General features: G+C 41.8%; 1 protein-coding gene across 21 annotated transcripts in view; it reads right to left on the bottom strand.

Moving 5' to 3' along the window:
- The window catches only part of NR3C2 (nuclear receptor subfamily 3 group C member 2), a 132,748-nt gene that overhangs the window by 5,746 nt on the left and 106,590 nt on the right, over window positions 1-20,412 (bottom strand). For all 21 annotated transcript variants that reach the window (XM_083631084.1, XM_083631086.1, XM_083631098.1 and 18 more), the window contains 3 exons: window positions 19,094-19,238; window positions 9,331-9,461; window positions 3,770-3,927 (listed from right to left, as the gene is read on the bottom strand). In XM_083631084.1, the coding sequence (XP_083487210.1) occupies window positions 3,770-3,927; window positions 9,331-9,461; window positions 19,094-19,238 (434 nt within the window). The remainder of the gene's footprint in view (window positions 1-3,769; window positions 3,928-9,330; window positions 9,462-19,093; window positions 19,239-20,412) is intronic.

The raw sequence follows: 20,412 nt of genomic DNA, 5'->3' as shown, positions 1-20,412 counted from the left end.
CATTTCTTTTCATTAGGCATCCCCCGCCCCTCCGAACTGGTTCAACTGCTGGATGACAAAAATAACACATTGGTCTACACCAGGGATAGGAAACTTTGGGGCTTCCAGATGTTGGACTTCCAACTCTCATTGGCCTCAGCATCACCCAAAATCAAGGATGCTGGACTACGTTAGTTCCCCATCCCTGGTCTAAACTTTCACTCTCCTTCATTGGTAGTACACCGTGCTAGTTCCCATGCTGTTCCCTTAAGAGAGTTGGTGGCTGCAGTGCAGAGAAGAGATGGAAAAGCCCTGATCTGCCAGTGAGGGTTTCTCTCCCTTTCAGAGAAAAAACCAGAAGTATTACCTGATACCAAGTAGGCGTCAATTGAAGTCCGTTCTTTAGTTGCAGGCTTTTCTAAATTCCACTCACCACTGCATGTATCCCTAAGTAGCTGTGCTTCTGTAGCTATTAAGTGCTTTTTATGTTAGCAAGTGAACAGTTCAATTCAACCAGTAAAACTCTATATCAGCACCTAAGCTGTCACCCATTCTCTCCAACCCAAAGTGGTATAACATGCATTTCTGCGTCCATATCAGATGCCTGCTGATATTTTGTGTCTCTGAATTTGGTGGGGAGCTTGAGCATAAAACCCTTCTGAAATGGATGGAAAAGGGACCCCAATTGTTTCAAGTCTACATTTTTAAAAGGCATTGCCATTATGTCACATTGAAACATTTCTTTTGGGGGGAGGAGGAGGAGGACTAACTAGAGCTTTGACCCCCTCCCCATGACACAAACTATTTGAATGTAAAATTACTTAAGTATTTACCTGCAATTATTTTTTCATGCAGGCTATGCTCCAGTCACTGCTCCTCCAAGGCATCATACCCTAATGTTCTTAAGCATGTCTTGCAGGTGGGACTTAATGCATAGAATTGAGATGTGAATCCTACTGACTAAGGGGCCTTAAATCAGCACAAATCTGCCTTAATCAGCATTGTGACCTCTGCAGGTCTGAATTCAAGCTGTTCTATAATTGCTTTGTTTTGTTTTTAGGGGCTCCGTAAATAAAGTTGCTGATGCTTTCAAATTCTTATTTGCTTACCTTTCCTTTCATGGAATTTTTTTCACACCTTGGCATATTTTTTTGCATGCACATATGTTCACCATGTGGAAGGCCAGCTAAAACCACTGAGCAATGTAAAATATTTCCCTTCACTTGTGCTCCCTATATTACGGAGTGTTGTGTTTCTATTCTACATCCTCACAGCCTGCAACCCTCATACCCAGGAGTCAGTCCCATTGAAATCAATGGGCTCCATGTACCCATAGACAATTCCAGCATTAGAACATAAAAAACTGCTGGATCCGGTCAATGAGATTTGCTACCTCAGACCAATTTGGACAAGAGCACACACGCTCTTTCCTTCATCAGAAGACAATAGGTGGGAGTCAGTGAAATATTACTCATTTAAGTAGACCCATTTAAATGAACAAACACTGACTAACTTAGGCCCATGAATTTTAGAGGGTCTACTCTGTGTGAAACAATGCCACCCTCTTATTTCTCCCTGACACATTGGTTGGCATTAAACTTAAGTTTTACTCCGAGTAGATAGACGGACTGAAATCAATTCATAATATAAAGCTAGGTCTATGGATTTTAATGGGTCTACTGTCAGCATAGCTTCGTTGAATACCTCTCAACAGGCTTCCATATGTGCAGAGATTGCGATGTGGGGGAACGCCACATGAAAATTTTTTCGCAGCAGTGTCCCCCAACACATTTTCAGACAGTACAACAACCCACAAATAAGGGATATTTCCCCTGGTGTTTGTTAAATTCTGTCCAATTATATATGGAGAGTATAATTAGTTCTGGCTCTGAAAATATATGATGCACCATTTTACTGGCACGGTTCAAAATACTTCACGCACGCACCACCCCAACATTCACAGGCAGCTTGCTACATAATACGGTAAATCTGAAGCATTTGAACTGATGCTGACTTGGATTCACTGACTTCAATGCAACTCTACTGGCTTGAATCCAAGGACTTTAACTAATCTGGTTTGCAGAGCAAGCTGATGTTGAGCAGAAAAACATCTACCCCCCCCCTCCTCAAAAGCAAAAGCTAGTCTCAAAGGAATGAGCTGTTACTGCAGTACTAATAATACTCTGACTCCCACCGAGATATTTCAGTGTTTTAATTAACAGCACATTACTTGACAAATAATTCCATATGTATGTTCTGTAAACAGACCTCGGGCTTTGGTGCAGATTTGACCTGAAATGCACCATACTGTACTGCGTCTTCACAAATAAGCCAGTCAAGTACAAAGAAGCACATTTATATGTGGCCTCTCACATACTGAGGCCAAAGATTCTGTGCACAGCATGTGTATCAAAAGCGTATTTCCTTGCTACATCATAAGAATGGAGCTGAGGAGTTTGCTTGCTCTTGCTGTACAATTAAACAGCTTTAAAGAGGCGCTTAGCAGTGGGCTGTCCTCTTGTAACTGGTGGTTCCACAAAACAGAAGCTCATAAAGAAACCAAAATCCCTTTGGAGAATAAGTTGGGAATTATGTCAATAATAATACATTTAAATGAGTTGGTGAATGTTAAAGCCTGCGTATGACTGACTCATCTGGTTCAAAGCAATTTGCATTGTCTTTGAAAGACTGGAGATACTATTCACAAATAGCCGTACTTTGAAATGGCTGCATGGACTTCAATAAGATTACGCAGAAATAAGAAGTATTGAGAATTGTGGCTTGAGGGCAGGGGGTGTTGAGGGTGAGGGCGGGGCAGAGGACAGGCAGCAGCAGCAATTGAAAACTTGGGTTTCACATACAGAGATTTTCAGCATTTGTAATTACACCCTTACATTTCAATGGAATTCTGATCGAGTGCCTAAAATTGACTTGCACTGACTCACAAGGTTAGCTCTGAGCACAGTTCATGAACTTTGCTTTCTGTTTTAAACCATCTGATGACTCAAAAGCAACTTCCTGTCCTCTTGCTTGCAGAACATTACTCATTAAATTATTTCTCCCAGCACATAAGCAGATCCCTTACCCAGTAGGCCCAGAAAGTAGCTTTCTCACTTGGTTGTATTCAATGGTGGCACTGCCTTTGTGGAAGCGCTTCCCTTTCTGCAAGTCAGGTCAGCCAGTTATCACCAAACTATCTCCTGCATCCACCTTATCCCACCCACAAGCTGTTCCTGAGGGTTTGGGGGACTGTCTGTAACAGTATTCCATGGAAGACTGCCGTACAATATGGGGGGTGGGGATGGACAGTTTTGGTGCCCTCACTGAAGCCCTGTCCATAAAGGCAAAGTCACTTAGATACCACTCATTTTCTATGCAAAAATTTACAAACTGGTTACTTTTTCTTTTCTTATTTGGTGCTTGTTAACTGAACAAGACTTAATACTGTCCATGCATCTGCAACTCAAAACAGCAACCTGAATCTCACTGTTCCTTTTCTCCAGTTGGTAGGTAAGTAGGGAAATGTATGATGTCATCACACTGTGCATTTCCTGTATGGTGTGATGTAATGGGGGGTTCAGTAGTACCACTTCGCCATTGCTCAGTGCCACTTCTGCTACTGACGAGCCACGTTTGCCTGCCATCTCACCTTTTGCGCTGATGAACAGGTATCGCCTCACTTTTTTTGTAACAACACTACATCACGATACCAATCAACTTCAGTCAAGGGATTTGTTTGATTCCTACAGTATATAACAGTCTCCTTCAAACTATCAAGCCAATTACTTACATCATGAATGGAGTCCAGGAGCTTTGTCAGTTGGTAAAACCGCTGCCAACTTTGCCCAGAACTGTTTGGATGTTTAATTACCATCTTCCTCAGCTCTTTAATATAATTTGCCCTCATTTCTTCAAATGCAGCTTGACTCTTGAGGCCATCCTTGGGAACTGTCATAAAAGGATAATAAATAAATAAAATATTTATTAATCAATGATCTGTTAAGTTTGCATATATATTAAAAAAGGAAAACAATGTGTTACGACAAGGCCATTCACTAACGTTCAGAAAAGCTTGCTACTGTGTACAAATGCATTCCCCATATTTCTTGTGCATTATGAAAATGTAGCAACTTCATAAATCCTTTGAGGTTTTGCAAACATTCTTCACAGGTGAATATATGGGAAAGACCTTGCTGGAGAACAGTAAAAAGCAATGTGTTTGATTACCCACTTTGACCTAAGAGAAAACCATGCCTGCCTGTGCACACACACACAGAGGGAAGAGATGGAATTTTTCTTGTAGAAAACAAAAAAATAGGTTCTGAAACTTCCAGTCAACTCTAATGCTGCATACTCTTAAACAGTTGCAGAAAAATATAAAAATACACATAATTGCTTTTTACGATGAATTCAAACTGTATTCCTAGGGATGAAAATGCTTTTAGGTTGAAATATGTTTTTGCGCACACATGCTGAAATAAAAATGGAGTTTTATGCTATACAGAATAAAATGAATTATTGTTGTGCCATGGACTGCAATTTCAGTGCTAGGATGCATCCAGGTGTTAAAAGTGTGCTCTCCCCAATGGACATAGTAGTGCTACTCTGGCACAGGTCACCTGCGAATATTCATGCTTGATCAAAAGGCTACAAGAAGGCTGCTCCTTCTCATTCAATGATATCTCCTCTCTCTAATCTATGAACCACTTGGAATCCAGTTTATGGCATATATGCATAAAAATCTCTGATATACTTTCAACCTTTGCTTTTGCCTGCCCCGCCCCCCGCAAAAGTCCACTCTGGGTCTGTGTACTACATTCATTACCAAATAGTGATGGTTTGCATTTCTAACGGTTTGCATTTCAGCTTGAAAGAAAGCCCCCCCATTTGAGCCAATATGATGGGTTTTTCCAAGCCTAGGTGTGGCAAGGGGAGCACTGGTGGCGGGATTGCATCTGCAGAGAGAAGGCTATAGAATCTAATTGCATTGCCATTAGAACAACCATTGAGATGCTTGTATTATAACTAGGGGATTCAAAGCAACAGCAGTTGGTTTCTATTTGTGCTTCACAAATCTCAGCACTGTACAGAAGATGTCTGTTCTGATGGTTGGTAACCTATTAGGAAGAGAGATTATTTCATGTCTCCTCTAAACCAAGCCACCTAGTCATAACCTTAAAAATAATCAGTTATTTTATTATGACTGACTGCACCCTCTTCTTCAATTTCTATTTTATGCATTACTTTTTAATGCTGTTAATAGAGACGACCTGCCTTTCGCTAGATTCAGATTTCATGTTCAAATATTTTGATTGATTTATCTCATTTAAAAATCTATATACTGCTTGATTGTGTTTAAAAAACCCCACAAACCCCTCAAAGCAGTTTACAAAAAGATATTTTGACGGGGAGCATAATTCAGACAGAACATTAGGGGGGTGTATCCAATCTCATTATTCATTATTATTAGTAGTAGTACTTTAATTTCTAATTTGCACAAATATCAGATTATCTCAGGATGAGTTACAATCCAGAAAAATGACAACGCTGTCTAATGAGGTGGCAGTTTGGGCAAGGGATCTATCCCTCTTCTCCCCACCCCCCCAACACACACTCCCAAAAGAAGCTTCTCTAGAGGGATGGAGGAAACCTCCCATACATTGTGGGATGTGGGTCGTCTGAGGCTGCAGTGGAAGGGAAGCACAGGATTCCTTGGCCTGAATGCAGGCAATTCCCCGCTCCCAATGCACCTAACAATGTTTGGAAGGTCTCCCCGACCTTCTGGAGAGGCCTGGTGAAGGCTACAAGAGGACAAGGGATGGTCAGTGGCAAGACTTTGCCTTCCATTAGAGACAACCCTAGAATTTGTGAATATGTGCTACATGCTGCTTCCTGTGACTAGTCAGTGTTGGGGTGTGAAATTAGAAATCCTTGCCTCTATTTCCACACACTCAGATCCCAGGCCAGTTATCCGACACCTAATTTAAAAACAACAACAATAATAATCGCTGGTGTCAGGGAACTGCCATCGGATCTAGAGGAGGAGGCGAGGCTCCACAGCGATGCTGGAGAGGGGCCAAGCAGGGAGAGAGGCAGGTCTCCGGCTGGGGAAGAAAATCAGCGCAACACCAGGGATAGAGGGGGGTCGATGGGGGAAGCAGAGAGGAGGCTCCAGGACTCCTCGCAGGAGACCAGCGAGGAGAGCACGGGTCCTCCGCTGCCCACACCCACCCTGCGCAGAAGACTTCCGCGCAGGGAAAGCAGGCGGCGACTTGGCGTCAAAGAACTTCTTTGCTGGAAGAGGTTCAAGAAACGCCCACTGACGGATTCTGCTAGCGACTGAAACAGCCACGGAGTGGATGGCTGTCCAGACAGAAACGGTTTAACCAGGCAACCTAGCCCAGAGCGGTGGTAACTTACGCACGAGCAACCCCTAAAGCCATTACAGCTGGATTTTGCAAAAAGATGTCAGAAGTCAGAATTAGGGGAAAAAATTAAAAGTGAGAGTGAAATGGAAAGCACAATAGCTGTTTCAATATGGCTCTCGTTTTTAGATGTGCATGTAAATAATTTAGCAACATGAGACAAGCTGCCTACAAACAAATAGCTGTTCTGGGAGCAGTTATTAGACAATCTTGTTTTTGAAAAAATGCCTAATGGGTGGTAAATGGCAGATCATATATTTGAAAGGGAGCCTATTTGGGCTAACGCTGGGAGGAGAAGTTCTAATGGGCCATCCCGGAATAGCAAGAATAAGTTGCACACTGTTTTGAGGGAAGGGCAGGGGTGAACTTATTTGCTGTGGTCTTGAAGCAGCATATACGTTTGCCTGGGAGTAAGACTTAAATGCTCAGCAAAGTCCCTGCTTCTCCTCCCAGGCTCACTATGGGTATTGTTATTCATAAGGCAATTGGGCTGGGAACCTTTTCTCTCTCTTTTTCCCAGGTACCCCTGGACTATGGAATTAACAGACCTTTTCACTTTTGTTGCAGGGGCTCTGTTGGTGGATGATGGTGGTGGTTTTTGGCTTCTGTGATCTTATAATTGTATCTTCACAACTGGCATCTCCCAGGGGAGGGAAGCCAGAAGATCTACCAGCACCCATTAATGAAGCTGGCTCTGGAAACAATGAGTTTCTTGGAAAGGTTCCACTCCCAGAAAAGTAGCCATCCCCTCAATATGTGAGATGGGAGTAATCTATTTTACGGCTTGGCCCTGACCCAGTTTCCCTAATCTGACTACGCATTGGGCATTTCATCATATATTGGGTCTTTGCCCGTTTCCCCACCCCCACCGACAGGTGTTCTTGCTATGTGAATCCGTTCTAGGAAAGCTGCCACACAGCAATAATTATTTTCATTCCAAGAAGAGAATAAAATTGTTGTTCTCTTTCTAGTGCTTCATGTATTCAAAAAGCATCATATCCCAACAATCTTTGCAAATGAATCAGTGCCCTGTCCAAATCAAATGGTGGCATTGCACACTCATGTGCACATCCAACATCATGTGCTCAAGGGACAGCATCCAACCAAGTCTTATTCAGAGTGGATCCACCGATCTCTACTCTTGAGTATTGATTTGGTTGGATACCACTCTACGTGTAATGGTTTCAGTGTTTATAGATCCACTGAAGACCCGAGGGTTTCAGGTTTGCATAAGCAGACATACGTTGCATGCCTCATTTTAATAAAGATCATTTCTATGTGCCTATATGACGTTGGCACCCAAATAAATGTGTGAAGGAGTACTGAATGCTTTTTTTACTGGCAAATATGAAAATTATTACACTAGCATCAAACAGAATTAATTATATAAAATTACAATAATCAGAAACACAATTGAAACTTCAGATTGTTGGACATACGCCCAGTTGTTTCTCCGATTATTAAATGTGCTGAGGCAACTGGCAAACGTCCCTACTCTGTGGGCTGGGGAAAAGCAAGAAAACAATTGAGATGTAATGTGTGGTTTCTTCAATGTTAATTGAGAAAAACTTCCTTGATGCGGCCATCATTCAAGTTCCTAAACAAATTCCAACAGCTAGTCAAATGATTAAAAAAATAAAATCAAACTAGCTTGGAAATCTATACTGTAATGCAGTATATGGGTGGCATTATTTGGAACTGAGCTGCCATTTACAGCTATTCGCTGTTTTTGTTAAAACTGAGTTATGCACACAGCAGGATTCCCTTCTGTCTCCCCCACAAATGTCAATCTGTTCTTGGAATGTTTCTTGGCTATTCATTTCCTATGATGCATTTAATGCTAGAAAAGACCTAGGTTTTGGATCACTGTAGCGCTTAACCTTTTAATCCTGGCACCTAGCATTTTGAATTATTATTATTTTTAGATCTATGATGAACTTAAGCAGAAATATTATTGCATAGATGCTTAGAATACCCTTCTACCATGTAAACAACCAGGGCAGTTTACAAGAAAGAGACAGGTTGACAGTAAAATAACAACATAATAAAGTACACAAGCAAAACAATAATTAAGAGAGCAGTTAAAATGAGCAGTTAAAATGCTGTGAGCATTTTAAAAGCCTGGTGCCAAGCAGGCAACAATGCAGGCGCCAAGTGAGCCTTCCTGGAGAGAGATTTTCCACAAGCAAACTGTCACTGTCCCAAAAGCCCTCGCTCTGCTTACCACCCATCTTAGCACAGCTGGGAGTGCTGGAAAATAACTCTTCACATGAGCAGGTTGGTATGAGAGCAGACATTCTTTAATAGCTTTAACACTAAGAACTAGCAGGTTGAATTTTGCTCAGAAACAGACTGAGAGTAATATTATAGGGCTCTGCAACCCATATGTCATGTTCCCAACAACCAATACAGTGGTACCTTGGGTTAAGTACTTAATTTGTTCCAGAGGTCTGTTCTTAACCTGAAGCACCACTTTAGCTAATGGGGCCTCCCGCTGCTGCCGTGCCGCCGGAGCACGATTTCTGTTCTCAGCCTGAAGCAAAGTTCTTAACCCGAGGTACTATTTCTGGGTTAGCAGAGTCTGTAACCTGAAGCGTATGTAACCTGAAGTGTATGTAACCTGAGGTACCACTGTATCTTCTAGTAGCTAAGTGGCTGTATTTTTAATGGACTCTGAAGCCTTCAAAGGCAGATCCACATACAATGTATTACAGCAATCATCCTCAGAAGCATTTGGTCTTTGTTTTAAACAATTTGCTGTAGGTGTCGAATTCAAAACATTGGCACCAAGGCCTTGTGGCTCCTGCAATCTAGTTCCTTTTTTACCATTTAGTGAGTCATTTGGACTAGTTAGAACAATATGTTAGAACAATATGTAAATTTAGGACAGTTGACAATTATGACTGGAATCAACTGGCAAACTTACCTGTGCTTAATAGCAGCAAAACTTTCATTATAGTATATTCTTCAAAGCTAAGTTGCAAGCGAACAAACTGAAGGCTGATCTGGTGCATCCCCTGGCACAACTCAAACATTGCAGACTGGCGCATTCTCTCTCTGCAAAAGGGGAAAAGGAGACAGAATACAGATAAGAATAGGCAAGCTTGGTTGGTAGAGTCCCAAGGCTACGCAAGTCCCGACTTACTTCACAAATCACACAGCTATATACTCATTGTGAAATAAGCACAAGTAGGACATGCTTGGTTGTAAGTATTGATGCAGCTCAACCATCGGCTAACTTCCTCCTAAGCCAGACAGGTCCTTGTCGGTCCTAAAATTCCTGAACTGGAGATATATATGAAATCATGGAAACTTCCTACCCTAGACTGGTGACACAGTCAAGTCTAGTGCTGCATCTCATGACACACTTTGTTTTTTTTTATATAAAATATTTATTGAGATTTTACAAAAACATAGGTTTAGAAAATACAAAGAGAAACATAATAAAAGAAAAAGATAAAAAAACAAAAACATACAAAAATTCATAAAAAAGAAAAAATAGGAATAAAAATACAAGATACAAAAAAAACACAGATAGATAAAAAAGACTTAAAAACCAATCCATTTTTTATAACTTTAAATTCATTAGCTTGTTTCCTTGACCTCCTCACACCTCCCCTTTTTGTATTCCCATTTAAGTAATCAAGTCAGCAAATCCTTACCCTCTTTCGTTTATCTTAACTCTGTATCTTAACACTTTGAAGGCAACACTCAAACAGCACATCAGTTTCGAGCAATTCTATAATTCAGGCATGTCCAACAGGTAGATTGTGATCTACTGGTAGATCACTGGACGTGTGCGGTAGATCACCGGTAGATCACTGGCTCCCCCCAAAGAAGCTGAACAACTGTGGCTCCCCTAAAAAAGCTCAACATTTTACCTTCTCCATGAAAAAACTCAACAAAAACTGCCAGTTTTTAACTCTGTGAGTTAAACTCACTGCCAGTTTTTAACTCTGTGAGTAGATTGCAGTCTCATGGGAGTTGGCCACCACTGTTCATTCATCTTGCTCTGAAGAGAAAACTCAAGGATCAGACCTTTAGAAGCCACCAACTTACTAGATGACTTTAAAAGGGGAATAGATAAATTCATGGAGAATGAAGGCCATCAGCAGCCACAAGCCATGATGGCTAAATGTTACATCAAATATCCCAGGCAGTGTTCTTCTGAACGCTAGCTGCTGGGGAACAACAGTGGCACAATGCTACTACACATTTAAAAAACTTTTAATTTCAACCACAGTAACGTTTTTCCCTGGTTGGGAGCAAAACTTCAGTATTACTAAACATACAGTGCTTGCAAAATGCGTTGAGAACTACAGAAGGAACATCAATTGATATTTTAGTTGAGCAAGTGAAGTAATAAGAGGAAACCAATGATTATTGATTTTATATACATCAGCTTAGAAAAACTTTCACAACCAAATTGCTCAATTTCCACCCCATCCCAGTCTAGTGTAAAATTATTTCTAAAAGGCAAGAGACTGGTCAAGCTAGTTGTGCAGTACTATGCAACCACTTTCAGAGAAGTGAAGTGTGAACTATCAAGGAGTTCACAGGTTAATGCTGTGGAAGGACATTTGTATATTAAAGTGAACATCAGAATTAAATAGAAGAGTTCCTCAACCACTACATATTTCTAAATATATACACCATTAATGCCACCCTAATAGATTTCATTTTCTAACTAGTGAATGATACATGTTTTCCTGGAAATATAGCAGATCAAGCTCTAGGATATTAAAAAAGAGAAAACTTGTGTTGCAAGAGAATGAATCACAGGAATAATTTGCTCTTAGGAAGGCTTATGTTAGAATTCAGGTATCACTTCTTAGATAGTGTTTTGAAAGCAAAAAAGGAAGTTTGTAAGGACAAATGTTCAGAGTTGTTTTCTGTACTTCTTCAACAGTCTCAGAGGAAGGAGTATATGGTTACCACCCACTCAGCTGTAAGTCATGCATTACATTGAAAGCTAGCTGATTCTTCCAGTAGATAAAGCAACATAGTTCAGCTCCTGTAATTTGGTGCTTTTTGATTTATCCAGCTGTCACCAACCATAAATATGAGTGTTTTCCCAAAAAGTACCTGCGATAGTGCTGCTTGCTACAAGAAAAGGCTGGGCACTCTGTCATACTAGTGTTGTTATTTAGGAGAGGGGGAGAATAACACACACACACAGAGAGAGAGAGAGAGAGAGAGAGAGAGAGAGAGAGAGAGAGAGAACAGAGAAGAAGAAATACATCCATTTAAATACAAACACTTGTATTGTGCTTGACGAAGCCCCAGAGCCAGAGATCAACCACTGTCATGGACTGGTTGGACACAGAGGAATGGTGGGAGGAACCGGCTGGGGAATCCCCAGGGAAGAAGGCTCAGAGTTCAGGGAGTGGTGGTGTGAAGACAATGAGTGGTCAGAGGGAGAAGAGGGAGAAGACTGGGAGATGGAGGTATCAGAAGGTGAAGAGGTAACAGGGCTTGGTGAGCTGGGAGAGTCTGTGGCAGAGAGGAGTCCAGAATCAGAGGCAGAAGCTGAAGCAGCAGGAGAGGAGGGAGGCCAAAAGGCAGAGATGAGTCTGGCTGGTAGGGAGTCACAGGTGACTCTCTTTCCTGCTGCAACCAGCTCCCCCCCCCCCCGGTCTCCCAGAACCCAGAGAGGCATGAAAGGGGCAAAAGCACCACACAGGTGCAGATTGCTCAGATTGCTTGGGAGAAACGCCAGAGAGGAGGGGACTTAGGCTGCTGTGGGCACCTTCAGTCTAAGCAACTGGTCCATGGGCGGGGGCGGGGGGGGGAACATACTGGGGATGAGTTCCTTGATCATTAGGCCTGACATTCTGCCAAGCCTGTGCAGATCCTGTTCTTGCTAATAAAGAGGTGACTCCAATGTGCATGGTGTGATTTACTGCTGGCTCGCTCCTGTCAACCACCATAAAAAATATATTGATATAATTCAGGGGTGGTTAATCTGTGTTACTACAGATGGCACTAAACTACAACTCCCATAATCCCTGGCCATTGGTAATGCTGGCAGGGGCTGAAGGAAGTTGTAGTTCAGCAAGTATCTAGAGGGCTGCAGGTTAGCCATCCCTTCTACATAGCACTATCAAACTAATGTTTTTGTCAGTCGTTTGAGGAAGAATGTTCATTCTATCTCCATAAGAATATACAAATAGAAACCAGTGCCTTAAACTGTGCCCAGAAAGCTCAAAGTAGCCACTACAGTGATACCTCGCGTTACAAACTTAATTTGTTCCGGAGGTCTGTTCTTAACCTGAAACTGCTCTTAATCTGAGGTACCACTTTAGATAATGGGGCCTCCCGCTGCCGTTGCACTGCTGCCAAAAGATTTCTGTTCTCATCCTGAGGTAAAGTTCTTAACCTGAGGTACTACTTCTGGGTTAGCGGAGTCTGTAACCCGAAGTGTTTATAACCTGAGGTATTTGTAAGCAGAGGTACCACTATACAGACTTGAAAGCACTGGTACAAAATTCTCTCAAAGGCCCATCTCCAGCTGGGTTGTACAAATTGCAGCACCTGAATTGCAGCAAGTTGTGAAAGCGTCTAAAACCATTTTCAGACCTTTCAAGCAAGGTAATCATTTTGTTACACAATAACTGCACAGTTGTTATTTATGTTTCAAGGAATGCAGAGGTCCTTTCCCTATCTATTGCAATAAAGACTGTTGTACGGAAAGCAGTTATGCAAATCTGATAGACATCTATTCAGATAGTGGCCATGATGTCATTGGCAAAGAGCAACACACCTCGTTTTTTTAAAAAAAAAACATGTTTACTTATTTATCCATTTCTCTCTCAACCAAGCATTTCCCCACTGTAGCACTCAAATCTCAAAGAAGGCCAGACATCAAAATACCACCCATTCTGCTTTCACAACTACGCATATCCTGACATTTTTTTCTTTTTTCACATTTCTTCTATGGAGGCTCTGGGCTCATCTCCAACAGGGTAAGATATTGTGGCCCTGGCCATGGATCAAGGCTCAGTAGCAGAGCTTCATGCTTTGGCACCGGGGGCAGAGAGCATGCGGGGGCAGGGCTGGCACCCATCCTGGGGGCGGGGTGTGACACCTGCAGGGTTGGGGCACCCAGTGCGGGTGGGAGGGAGCAGCCGCGATGGCACCCTGGCGATTGCCCTGCCAGGGGCGGTACACTCCCCCCGCACTCCTCTTCCTCCGCCAGTGTCAAGGCTTGCACTAAGACAGAACTAAAAACCAGGGAGGGAGTGTCATACAGAAAGCTTCTAACAGAGAAGGCCATGACCTGTTCACAAGACTAAGTAGCCACCACTACAAAGCAAGGAACTGATACAGAGAAGAACCCTGCTAGAAGAGCCCATCTAGTCCAGCATCCTTTTCCCACACGGGCCAACCAAATGCCTATGGGAAATTCGCAAGCAGGCTATAAGTGCAACAGCACCCTCCCAACGTATATTCCCCAACAACTGGTAGTCAGATGTAATGAAAATATTATTTTTTCCCCCTTGTACTGTGAAACTCAACCTTATACTACTGATTTATTCCAGCAGCTTCAAATGCTCTCATGATCCTGATGTTTGATTATTATTATTATTTCCATAGCAGAGGAAAAATCTCCTTCAGTAACAGTTTGCTTAGAATTCAATGGCACGTGTGCTTGATAGTTATTATTCTTTTATTAGTAGTATTTTGGTATTAGTATTAGTATTATTTATTGAACTGATATACTGCCCTATACCTGGAGGTCTCAGGGCGGTTCACAGGACAAAATCAAAATACAAAACCACAAAATAGCTAATCAAAATAAAAACAGCAACCCAATAATCCCCCATATCCACTTTTACAACAACAGAATACCACGTGCCACACCAAGTTACAGCAGTGCAGGTACAGACTACATATGAAGATGTATTACAGAAAGCATTATGTCCTATAAAGCTCCAAAGATACTCCAGTGCAACAGAAGAACTATGGCTGCTATGCCACTTGAGCATAAGTTCCCCTCCATCTGAGAAATTTATAACCAGCACTGGGCTAGGGAGAAGGGATGCAGTATGCCACATAAAGCACTGAATGTATGTAAACCGTGTTTCTGCAAGATCAGTAGCACTGTATGTTCTGACAGCAGCAGTCATCTGGGGTATGGCCCAAGAGGAACCTAAACAGAGTTCAGAACCTGTTTCCCCTCATGTCCAGCCCACCAGATCGGTGCTGTCAGAGCTACAGTTATTGGAGAATACTGATGAAGGCAGAAAAGGAAGTGGAAATTGCGGCAGTTTGCATGTATCTCTCTGATCAAGAATGGAATTTGTTCACATCACATTAATTAATGGCCTTGTTTTTACACTGTTTTGACATTTCCTTTACATTGGAAGAAAAGTTCTGTAAGTTCTGTAAATATATCCATAACTTCTGCTAAACAGCAGACAGGGAGATGCAAAACATAGTATTTGGTGGGAAGCCTAAGTGCAGCAGAATGGAAGCAGCGCTGCTTGTGACAAGTACAGCTTGGAATGGAAATTGCTATTTTCCTCTGCATACATGCCTTTGTAGATTTGGTATTTCCGCTCTTATAGCTATTAAAATAAAGCAGCACAACAGTCTGGATGCTGAAAGTGACCTAAGGAGTGTTCTGTCTTCCACAACACCCTAAATCCAAAAGCTTGTGGCAAGCACGCAGCTTATCACATAATTGAAACGGACACTTTGAAATTTTATGTGATTTCTTTTTGAAAATTTGAAGTTTTTAAAAAATAATTTAAGTACTTTCATTTGCCTTCATTATTAAACCCAAAAATATGATTTATAATTAAAGTTGCAATATTTCAATCCTTTTGAAAAGTCAAATAAAATAATTAGGGAAGCCAGGCCTGAAGGGGGTATGGATTTTTTAAAATATTAGCTAAAAGGAGCATGGGATTAAAAAAAATGTTGAGAAATACTGATGTAAGTTGTTAATAAGAATATCTATCCAATGTGTGTGTCTGAACTTCTTGTTAAACTTTTGGTACACATTTCCATGAAGTCCAGGCCTTCTGAAGCAGAAAAAATATGGGATAGTATACCAAAAATACTTGGTTGATTCTCCAACAAGATCATGAATTACAACCCTTACCCATTAAATGCACAACTGTATACATCTCACTGTCAGACCAATTGCAAAAATTCTCTGGCCAAATACTTAAATAACATAGGTATTAATGTTTTATTAATATTTACAAGATTATAAAAGGCTTCCTAAAATTAGGCCCATGGGATTAACAGAGCGAAAGCAAAATGAATGTCAGTAGGAAAGGCAATATAGCAAATGACCTACGAAAGTTGTGGAATAATACTCTGCTAAATGCAACAATGACAGCAAACGAGCTTTTCCTCCTCTGAAACTATACAATTAAAGTAAATCTGATATGCTTGAAAACGCAGCCTTTTATTTTACTCTTCTCCCTCCTTAACTGTTAACACAGAATTAGCTGTTCAGGATACCAGGAAGAGTTACAAGCTGAAATAGCTGAAAGGTCACGTAGAGGTAGCTGCGGCCTTACAGTGTGTTATGCAATGATAAACCCATTGCTCTCAAGTTCAGCAAGGATTCCCACAGTGACTGCACATGACACAATAGAAAGGCACTCATCCAAATGGTTATTTAACCAGAACACTTATAAAATCAATTAGAAAAGGAAATTTTTAAAAATCCTAGCTATAACTAAGGCCTAATGTACTGGATCTTAACTGAAAATATGACTGGTTCTTAGCATTACCAATCTTCACTGCCCATTTCAATTCATGATTCACTGACATAGAGTTGTTTGCAGTAGCCAAGGACACTTATTCATCCCATGTGAATTCTAGCTGCCTAACCTGCTTTCAGATTTGCCTTTCAGTGCCACCACGGTATAGCATATTTAAACTGAAAAGATGCATCACAAAAAAAAGTTTCCTAAAAATAAGTGCCCCTTCAAAATACAGCACGCCAGCTGCACTGCCCATATCTATTTGTTGATTCCAAACTCCAGAAATATGCTTTATGGCCCTAAAATCCAGTGCTTCTCATTAGGCAATAAACTAGCTGCACACTACTGGTTTCTGACCTACTTTTTGGGAAACACTTTTAAAATCTAACATTGGAAAAACCCCTGCACTTATTTGTTAGCTATGCTGTTCCATTTATTTGTTTCATATTAATCTGAGCATACTGTTCCCCTGCATTGGACTCTACTAGGGGTACTAGTAGTTAGTTAAACCTGATGAATAGTAAAATCATATGTGAATTTCATCAAACCCTTTGTAGTCGCAGAAAGAATCCCCATGCTTAATATGTTTATATATGGGCCAAGGAGCAATTCCAACAGTTTTGGGCTAATAAAAGGAATTGAAGAATAGAAAATATTTTTAGATGTTAGACTCATAGACTCAGAGTTGGATGGGACCCCAAGTGTCATCTAGTTCAATTCCCTTCAAATTAGCTAAAACAGCTAAGCCAGAATAGGAACATGGGAAGCTGACTTGTACTTACCTAGCTCAGTATTGCCTGCACTGACTGACAGTGGCTCTCCAGGATTTCAGAGAGGGTTGTCTCTGTGCCCTACCTGGAGATGCCAAGGATTGAAGATGGGACCTTATGCATGCAATGCAGATAGATGCTCTGTCCCTGAGCTATGGAGCCCTTCCCCCTTAGGTCTAGAAGGCGAAAGACCCAACAACTCTTCAGGTCCAGCATCATCATACAGAGCATCTGTCTGATGTAGGGAACAGTGTGACCTCAGGAGGCTGAGTAGTGGTGATGAGCCTTCCTTGTACAAGTAGCCTAACACTCCTCGAGGACCTGCTTGGGTGAATAATGCCACAGTGTGAATCTGGCATTCATAAATACAGCTCACCATCACAGCAGCAGTGTTTGCAGTTCGTAGATCATAGAAGTATAGAGTTGGAAGGGACCACAGGGGTCCAACCCCATGCGATACAGAAATCTTTTGGCCCAACGTGTGGCTCAAACCCGCGGCCCTGAGATTAAGTGGGGCTGCCCTTGAGACTGACCCAGAAACTCCAGCGGGTGCAGAATGCCGTGGCGAGACTCCTTACAGGGTCCTTGCCGTGGGATCACATTCACCCGGTGCTATACCAGCTGCACTGGCTCCCGGTGGAGTACAGGATCAGGTTTAAGGTGCTGGTTTTAACCTTTAAAGCCCTATACGGCCCAGGACCCTCGTACCTACGTGACCGCCTCTCCTGGTATGTCCCACGGAGGACCTTATGGTCTTCAAACAAAAACATCTTGGAGGTCCCGGGCCACAGGGAGGTTAGGCTGGCCTCAACCGGAGCCAGGGCTTTCCGGCTGTGGCCCTGATCTGGTGGAATGCTCTGTCACAAGAAACAAGGACCCTGCGGGACTTGACATCTTTCCGCAGGGCCTGCAAGACAGAGCTGTTCCACCAGGCCTTTGGTCAGGGCACAGCCTGACTTCCTCCTTCTGTAATCCTCATAGCACTCTAGCCCAATGGTTGCCATTAATTTGATTGTGAATTGGTTGTTAGCCACTCTGAGCCCAGCTTCGGCTGGGAGGGCGAGATATAAATAAAATATTATTAAGAGCCTCATGCTCTACCGACTGAGCTGCTGAGATTATGGGGACTTTTGCTATCTACATTGGGACAGTCTGGTTTGCATGTTACTTTATCCACAAATGAAGCTCAGGACCTGAACTGCTAGTCTGTAGAGGAAAACATTTACAGCAGTAGTGTTCCACTGCAACCCACATAACATATGTATCACAGGACAAATAACAATATTGCAACGGTATAGCAAATATGCAAGTGTAACAGTTTAATACATTCCAAATACTTTCAACACACACAGCAAAAGGGCACATGCCAGACAGAGCACCTTAAGAATCTGGAGAATAGCATGGGCAAGGCTTTAAAGGTGAATTTAAAACAGAAAGGAAGACAGACATGGAATGGCTCCCTTCCCCCAGCAGTTATAGCTATAATATGAAGCTAGGAATGGTTCATTAAAACATTTTGGTTTCTTTCAAGACTGCAAAGAAAAGGAATTATAATCGTCATGAACACACACTGGGCAAACTGCTAGCTGTATACAAAATAACTATTCTGTGAATGTGCTTAGAAAAACCAGCAATATGGGTGTTTTTGTATACTGTAAGGTAGAGAGTCCTCCAAACTACAGTAGGCACCAAAGGCGGGGGGGGGGGGCGCGGGGAAGGGAAGAATGATGTTTTCTGCTAATCTAGGTTTCATATCGGCTACATTTCAAAGCCAATGGAATGTTAATGCTTTGGAAACAGTATCCGATACAATGGCAGATACGGATCAAATGGATGGATATTATAATAATAATAATAATAATAATAATAATAATAATAATAATAATAATTTATTATTTGTACCCCTCCCATCTGGCTGGGTTTCCCCAGCCACTCTGGGCGGCTTCCATAGAAACCAAAAATACAGTAAAATATCACAGATTAAAAACTTCCCTTAAGATGTCTTCTGAATGTCAGGTAGTTATTTATCACTTTGACATCTGATGGGAGGGCGTTCCACAGGGCGGGTGGGAGGAAAGTTTCCTGTGCTCTCTTTCATTGGCATCCATATTTTGCGGCCTTTGCATCTCTGCATATCTAATAGTGCTCTATTTATTCTTCCTTTGTAAAAGCAAATATTTGACAGATAACTTACTCATTAAAGACTAAATCAGGAGCAAAATAGAGGAACTGGCTATTTGTATGCCTGTATGATCTCCAGCTCAAGGCAAATGACGATAGACACATCCAAGAATATTGGATTAGAGTAATTTGGTCCTCAAGAGGCAAGCTTCGAAAACCTGAAGAACAGAACAACAAATCAAAAACAGCATTTAATAGATCAGTGAGCTACTTTACCACCATCACAAGTATGGAAAACAAAACACCATTGTGCAGGCAGTTTATCCACATCCATTTTTAACAATGAAATATGCTATGTTTTGAAGACGCAGCAGTGATTAATTTTTAGAGAGAGGTGTTGAGGTTCAGGCTTGCTAGGAAACCATGCCCTCCAGGGTCCAAACTGCATCTGACTTTATCTCCACCCTTAAATCCAAGGAAGTATGTGGGGAGGGGTGTCTTTTACCCTTTGCCCTGCTATGGATCCAATCTGGATTGGGCCCTCTGCACTTGCAATTTCAACTGCCAAGCGCATGAGTGGGGAGGGCAGAGCCCTCTGCCCTAACACACTATGGTCCCGATCCATATCGCCTTTCGTCCACACTGGCTAGTTTTCATCACAAACCATCCTTAATGGCAAAACTACATGGCTAACATCATGCGTAATTGACATACTTTGTACCCTAATCCCAAGGAAATGGAGGGAAATCCAGCCAGTATATGGAAGAGAGTTTGGATTTGATATCCCGCTTTATCACTACCTGAAGGAGTCTCAAAGTGGCTAACATTCTCCTTTCCCTTCCTCCCCCACAACAAACACTCTGTGAGGTGAGTGAGGCTGAGAGACTTCAAAGAAGTGTGACTGGCCCGAGGTCACTCAGCAGCTGCATGTGGAGGAGTGGAGACGCGAACCCGGTTCCTCAGATTATGAATCTATCGCTCCTAACCACTACACCACACTGGCTTTCTCTAGGAAGGGACAATTTAAGTCCTTACTGTCATTTCACAATTTTCATGGTTAAGCCTCTCTCATTTGAAATAATTTCAGGTCAAGGTCCTCATGAGCCCATTAAAAAAAAATAATGAAACAATATATATCTGGGGGAGAAGGCCTAAGAATGGCTGTTGAGTTTCTGTCCAACTTGGAGCAGTTGGATGCTATGTTTTCATGTGTTCTAAACAAATATTAATTTTATTTAGGCAATAGCTTATCCAAAACACATGCATGCATTGTTTAAATTTCTATTCACTGACACAAGCAGGGTCACACACAAAGGACTATTGCTTCCTCAGAGGAAGCTATTAATTAAATGTTGATACAGGGAAAGTATTCTTACCAAGTTCTTTTGGACA

The sequence above is a fragment of the Podarcis filfolensis genome (genome assembly GCF_964270895.1).
Source record: "Podarcis filfolensis genome assembly, chromosome: 9".
Taxonomy (NCBI): Eukaryota; Metazoa; Chordata; class Lepidosauria; order Squamata; family Lacertidae; genus Podarcis; species Podarcis filfolensis.
Note: the sequence above shows the minus strand (reverse complement) of the source record. Positions and strands in the feature narration are given on the sequence as shown.